A 7,039-nucleotide genomic window follows, 5' to 3' on the forward strand; every position below is an offset into this window, starting at 1 on the left:
GGGAGACGTGAAACGGACGTGCTTTCTGATTGGCTGAGGGGTCCACGGCCGTTGTGGCGGGAAAAGGCGGTGGAGGGCTCGAGGCTGGGGTGGGAATTGAGGTTTCCTCAGCCTTGAGGCGAGGACAAGCACACAGAAGAGGGGAACGAACCCAGAGTGTGGCAGAAGGCTCTGGGGTGACGCCAAGGAGATCGGTGTATGGGTCCAGTGAGCCGTCGGGGTGTCCACGAAGGCTTCTGAAAATGGACGGACGTGGGAGGCCAAGATTGGCCTCTGTGAGCGAGTTTCAGTTTGGAGCTGTCGCCACCGAGACCATCGAGGACGCTCTTCTCCACCTGGCCCAGCAGAATGAGCAAGCGGTGCAGGAGTCGGCGGGCTGGATGGGCAGCTTCCGGGAGACCCGCATCGTGGGTGTGGACGCAGGGCCGCCGGGAGCTGGGTTGAGGGGGGACGGGGGCACCTGTCTCTGAGGCGCCAATTCTGAGATTCAGTGTAGTTTCTTTATTCAAAGAAGTTGCTGTATGCCAGGTGCTGGGGAAATAGTGATGAACAGGACACACCAGCACCCTACCCTTGATTTCCAAATGTATATTTAGTATCCGTGCTGCTGGGGTAGAAAGATGAAACCTAGTCCCTGCTTCAAACCATGAATGTAATCCTTGGAGAACAGGAGGGCAAACCTGCAAATGCTTAGGTACAAGTGCGGTTAAATAAGTGGCCTTCTAGATAAAAAGCAAGCTTCTGGGGGGGCTGACACGGGGGAGGGCTGAGCGGGCCAGGAGGACGTAAAGGCGTCACCATGGCCTTTAGGCCTCGAAGGGAAGGCGACGTTTCGTCGGCAAAGACGGGGAAGGGGCCCTGTGAGCGAAGCCGTGGAGGTGGGCGCGCGGGGTCAGCGTGGGCACAGCGTGGCCCGGGTTGGCCAGGGCACGCGGAACAGGCGTGGAAACCAGGACCAAGGGCGGTTTGGAGACAGTCCACGTGGGGCTGTGAACCGAGGCGGGAGCGTATCCCGGGAGGAGAGGAGAAGGCGGGGGCGGGGTGCTAATGGGGTGCGACGGACGGGAACCTCGGCCTTAGGGTCTCTGGGCCGTGGCGGGAGGACGGATGGGAGGTGACAGGGCCGAGGGAGCGACAGGGACGGTGGGTGACACCTCCCGGCGGTGAAAGGCGGGTCCCGCGGTCGGTGTGCTCCTCAGGACCTGAGGAGGCGGAGGAGGCGGCTGTGCCGTGGAGACTGGGGCTGCAGGCAACACCGCAAAACGGAGGACGGCGGCTTTTGTCCGGGACAGAGAAGGCGGCTTTTGTCCGGGACAGAGAATGACTCTGGTGTTGACTCAGGTGCTCGTGAAGCCCGGAGGAAGGTTCCCGGCCGGCTGTCTGAAAGGTGCGAGAAGTCATCCTGGAGGCTCAGGCTTGGGAGTTGCCGCCATGACGGGACGGCAGCGGCCGGGGGTGAGCCCCTCGAGGGGGAAAGGAGAAGGTCGAGGACGGCCCCTTGGGAAGCTGTTGTGTGCAGGAGACTGGAGGACGGAGAAGAGCCGCGAAGGAAGTGAAAGGGGGGTTTGGAGCCCAGAGGCCTCCGGAGCCCGGGCGCTGCCGGAAGGAAATGAACCGCGGGAAGGCGGCGGCGAAGGGGCCACGACGCCTGACCACGTGGACGCGTTCGCTGGCCTTGGAGACCACCGTTTCGGCAAGTTGGGAACAGGAGACGCCGGACGGCGGAACTGGGGGCCTGAATGACCAGGGGGAACGGCAGGTGGAACCAGGCTTTCAGGAAGTGAGAGGAAGCCCGCGCCCGAGAGGACGGAAGGGGCGGGTTTTCAGTGAAGAGTCGATCCGATCCGATCCGCGTGTCTGTCCGGGCGGAGGCGGGCCGGCAGCTCGGGCGGGTGTCACCCTCACCCGGTCACCTAACCCGGGCCCAGTTTCCTTGGCAGATTAAAATGGAAAATAGAGACAATTGCCCAGATAACTCAGACCAAAACCAAACCAAACCAACTACACACACACACACACACACACACACACACACACAGCCTCAACTCCATTAAATAATAGGATCGGCTAATCACACAATTATTCTAGAGCATTTTGCTTAATTGCTTAAACGAATTCTCTTCATTGGACACTGGTAGCAGAGCTTTAGCCTCTGTGATGACAAGGTTGTGTACACACACCTATGTCTGTCGTGTGTTGAGTAGATTGTTAAATTATCTTGCGCTACCTTGACTTTTATAGTTGTTTTTTTTTCCCCCTAAGAAAGTCAAATTTTCTCTGAAGGCATATGGTAATTTGATTGTATGTACTTCTTTACCGATCAGTGCCAAAAGTTCCCAGTTCTGCAGCTTTCTGGATTGAGAACTAACATTTACCCTTGTGTCCGCCCTCTAACGATATTGCAAACTAAATAAAATTCTATCTGGGGCGGTTCTTTCAAAGAGAAACAGGCAGCCTTAAATCTTGCCAAGGTATCTTGCCCTTCCCACCTTCCCAGTGACTCCCCCACCTCCCAAATTGGGCTCTGTTCCCTGATTTGGAGGATGTTTCTTCAAAACAAGCTATGCCGCCACCATAACAAACTTGCTCCTGGGAGGGGCTCAGCCACCACAGATTTACCCAACAAAGTGGTGGTGGAGAGATGGTGTCCAGCTGTAAGGTGAAACGTGTTTGTAAAGCAATGGGAGTTCTCCAGAGGGTGGTTACTAAACAAACAGTATTATAAAGAATATTGTAGCTCCAGGAGGGACCTTTCTGTTCCTGTCAACATTCCACTGCAAACAGAATATAAGGGTTGGGATTTTTATCCATCCAAGACTCACCCTTGAAGCTGGGGGTTCCCAGCATGGTGCAGAGGCCAATTAGACCAGCTGGTATGTTTGCGTGTAGCTGGCTGAGCCTTTCATCAGCGGAGACCCACAGGAAGGCTCCAGGGTCACTGAGGGGGCTTGGTAAGCCCGTGTCTTTGGCACGCAGTCAGCCTCCTTTTCATGCCTCTGATCTGCCTATTGGCAGCAAAAGGAACTAATCTCAGCTTGGGTTGTTTCAGTCTCATCTTTCTCACCTCCCGACCCCCTTCCCTTGGCCTCATCATGGCTTTTACACAACGCCAAGAGTTCACTGAGTGGTTTTGGTTGCACCTTGTGAATTAGGCTCTTCTTTTCTGTTTTGGCAGAGTTTGTTTTTCTCCTGTGTGAACAATGGTGTCTGGAGAAATCCGTGAGCTACCAGGCTGTAGAAATCCTAGAAAGGTAAAGCCCTGAGCATAAGGCCTTTGTAGTGGTACCTCTCAGAATGACCAATACATCCAAATCTTAAATTAAAAAAAAAATACACACCCAAAATAGTACGAGTTGCCCCTTACCATGAGACCTGGTTTTGCACCCTCTAGTGCAAATGTAAATTTCTTAGCCGAAGATTGGTATTGGCGAGGATAAGATGTAGCATAATTTGAAGCAGAAACACCCTTTAGTTTCAGTGAGTGTGGATGCTTTACTTTCCCCTTCCTTTCTTTTTAGGTTTATGGTTAAACAGGCAGAGAATATCTGCAGGCAGGCCACAATCCAGCTAAGGGATAAGACAGTGCCTCGGAACTGGAGGGCTCTGAAAGAGCGGCTTTTCAACAAATTTATCCTGCGTCTTGTGTCATGTGTTCAGCTGGCAAGCAAACTTTCTTTCCACTACAAAGTAAGGAGCTGGGGTTGCTCATGGGCACCTGAGTGTTAGAAAGAAACGGGCTCATTCAAAGGTGACTGTGAGAAACATACTCCTAGGCTAGGTGATACTACTCATGTGGAAATTCCAGAGTTTAATTATGCTTCCTAAGCATACCACACACACACACACACACACACACACACACACACACACACACACACACACAGTCACATAGAGGCAGTTATTAAATAGCCTGAAGTTCTGTTCCCAAGGTATAATTACTGGACAGAGGCCATTGTTCATACAGGTCACCTTTTCTCCCCTTGGACTCAAGGACAGTTTACATAAAATGTCTGAACTGCCAACATATCAGCATTAAAGGTAAACTATTACGTTTAAAAAGGATAAAAAATTTTCCACATTACTACCCAATGTGTATATAATAAAGTATCATTCATTCAACAAATATTTATTGTCTTCTATGGCCAGATGCTGCACTAGGTGCCATGGCTGCAACAGTAAAAATATTGTCTGTGCTCTCAAGGAACTTATCCAATGAGAGAAGACACATAAGCAAATAATGTGGGGAAGTGTTCTGATTAGTGTCAATACAGAGGGCTATGAATGTACCTCATTAGCCTTGGAGAGTCAAGGAAGTGTATTTAGAGAAAATGACTTCTCAAAGGGGGAAGGGCTGTGGAAGATGGGTGGATCCTAAGGGAAGAGGGAGAGGAGTTAAGAAAAGCAGGAAGAGAGAAGCGGGAGGAAAGGAGGTCCAGATACAGGAAACAGCATTGGAGAGGCCTGGGGAGCTTGGTGGGTTTGAGAGCTGCAAGTTCTATATGACAAGCATTGAGTGTAAGAGGGAATTACCAAGGGAAAAGGCAAGATGAAGGCATGGGCTGGACTGTGAAGGGTTTTGTACACTATGCCAAGATGTAGCTTTACTCTGACACCCTCTCCTCTCCCTCACTGTTTTTCCTTGCCCAGATAATCAGCAACATTACAGTCCTGAATTTCCTCCAGGCTCTAGGATATCTATACACTAAAGAAGAACTGCTGGAGTCAGAGCTTGATGTTTTGAAGTCCCTGAACTTTCAAATCAACCTGCCTACTCCCCTGGCATATGTGGAGATGCTCCTGGAGGTTCTAGGTAATTTATTAAGTGTTCCAGGGACTGTGCATTGGAGTCTTCCAGAGAAGGCAATAAGAATGTACCCAAGGGGTTGGGGGCAGTGGGAAGAACCCACCAATGAGGAACAGCAGGAAGCTTGGGCTGATTGAAGGAAGTGCTCTCTCTGGTACTTGTCAGGAAAAGAAACTTAGGTCTCAGCACCTGGCTTTTGTTTGGACTCATGAGGTACCCTTACTACAGGACCAAGGAGTTGATTTTATAGAGAGGCATGAGATAAGAGGGGAACAAACAAATATACTCTAATTGCATATGGCGATTTTTCTACCTTTCCCTTTGTCCTTTAAAATGGACCTCCAGCTGAAGAGGGTTCTTATAGTAAAGCAAAGCAACCAGGAAGCACCTTAGCAGCTCAACAGTTTTATGATCCGTGACTATGATCAGAAAAGACCCGAATAATGCTCTTTACCATGCCCATACTCCACCTAGGATACAATGGCTGTTTGGTCCCAGCCACGCAGCTGCATGCAACCTGCCTAACCCTGCTCGACCTAGTCTATCTTCTGCATGAACCCATATATGAGAGCCTGCTGAGGGCTTCAATTGAGAACTCCACACCCAGTCAGCTACAAGGGTAAGGCAATCCCTTTAGCACAGGCTCCTTCCAGAAACAGAGTCCAGAATGTAGCATGAGAACTTGGGGAATGGAATTTACCTAGCGAGGCATCCAATCCACAGATAACCTGCACAGGTTATCTGGTTCAAATTAACGTCCGGTATGTTGCCTGGATGCAGATGACTGAGCCCAATCAGCAAAACTCTTAATGTTTTCACTTTTAAATTTAAATGACTTCAAGTAATTATTTCCTAGTTCTTTCTTTATAGCTGTTTATAATTGGAGATTACCTGACTGCTTTTATAGTCACTTGGGGAATAAAAGCCAGTCACAAGGTTGCAACTTGGACAAAAGTGTTTGATTACTGTAAAGTCAGAATAGTAAAAAGCCTCACAATTACATTTGTTAGGGAGACAGAAGGAACAACAAAAGGCCTATAAACCAGACAGGAGGCTCATGTTTAAATCCCAGTTGATTTGGGGGAGGCTGGGAGAAGGTCAATTAACTATTACTTGACCATTTCCTTCCATGTCTAAAAAATCCACAATGATCAACATCAACAATTGAAGTTCCTTGACCCTAAGATTTGGAAGATCAAATTTCAGCTCCAAAATTAATAATGGTTTTAATCACTCAGGGAAAAGTTTGTTTCAGTGAAGGAAGACTTCATGCTATTGGCAGTAGGAATCATTGCAGCAAGTGCCTTCATCCAAAACCATGTGTGTTGGAGCCAGGTATGCATCACTGAGCAGGACCAGCATGGTCAGAATTCATTTAATAGAAAGCATTCTCCCATTAGTTAAAGGAAAACAGAAGACTATAAAAGGTAAGTGCCAAGACCCAGGATTGAGATGATTGAGCAGGATTTGGGAGAGGAAAAACTAGGTTAGGACTGAAAAGTGTTCTCTAGTTTTCCTCTTACGAAATTAGAAATGGAGGTCCAAGTTCAGCTTGCTCATTTCTCTTTATGATGATAATCTGCTAACATGTTAAAGTCTAATAAATATATTCTCCCAAATATCCCTCTCACCTTTCACAAAACTTATCTCCAGCCCAGTGAAATGTCTAGTAGAAACTTTCCACACTAACACCATCAGGGCAAATGTATCCTAGTGTAGTTTGGCTATTGGCAAACATTGGGGTCTGGATTTAATCTTCTCTGTAAATACAGAGAAACAAAAAAATTTATATTTGGCTTGAGAGACCAGCCCAAGCAATTTGTGCACTAAAACATGTTGAGATGATTTAGTAACAAAAAATCTGTCTCTATTTCTGAAGGTTGTGGGGCACTTGCAGAGCATCACGGGTATTGCCTTGGAGAGCATTGCTGCGTTCTCTTATGCAATCCTGATGCACAGCGTGGGAGCCAACACTCCGGGGCGACAGCAGCCTATTTCTCCCCACCTGGCAGCCAGAGCTCTGAGGGCTGCTGCTTCCTCCAACACATGAAGCAGACAGAATCTGCCAAATAGAAACAGCCTTCCGTCACTGTACTCACCCCTCCCTTTGTTTACTTTATACTCAGGGTACAAAAGTTTCAAGTATCTTTTGAACTGTGTTTTGTATTCCAACTTTATGCTTATTTTCCTGCATCAGAGAAAGAGTTAAAGTGGACAAGCCTGTCCATTTTGCCA

At 48.6% G+C, this 7,039-nt stretch overlaps 1 protein-coding gene across 1 annotated transcript; it reads left to right on the plus strand.

Moving 5' to 3' along the window:
- The first annotated feature begins 53 nt into the window (after window positions 1-53).
- CNTD1 (cyclin N-terminal domain containing 1) lies at window positions 54-6,903 on the plus strand. The gene is made up of 7 exons (XM_059670263.1): window positions 54-411; window positions 3,176-3,251; window positions 3,519-3,687; window positions 4,648-4,810; window positions 5,279-5,423; window positions 6,043-6,139; window positions 6,684-6,903. The coding sequence occupies exons 1-7, from the start codon at window positions 243-245 to the stop codon at window positions 6,852-6,854; spliced, it is 990 nt and encodes a 329-aa protein (XP_059526246.1). The 5' UTR covers window positions 54-242; the 3' UTR covers window positions 6,855-6,903.
- The last annotated feature ends 136 nt before the right edge of the window (window positions 6,904-7,039 follow it).

This window comes from Myotis daubentonii, chromosome 16, assembly GCF_963259705.1.
Source record: "Myotis daubentonii chromosome 16, mMyoDau2.1, whole genome shotgun sequence".
In the NCBI taxonomy this organism is placed as follows: domain Eukaryota; kingdom Metazoa; phylum Chordata; class Mammalia; order Chiroptera; family Vespertilionidae; genus Myotis; species Myotis daubentonii.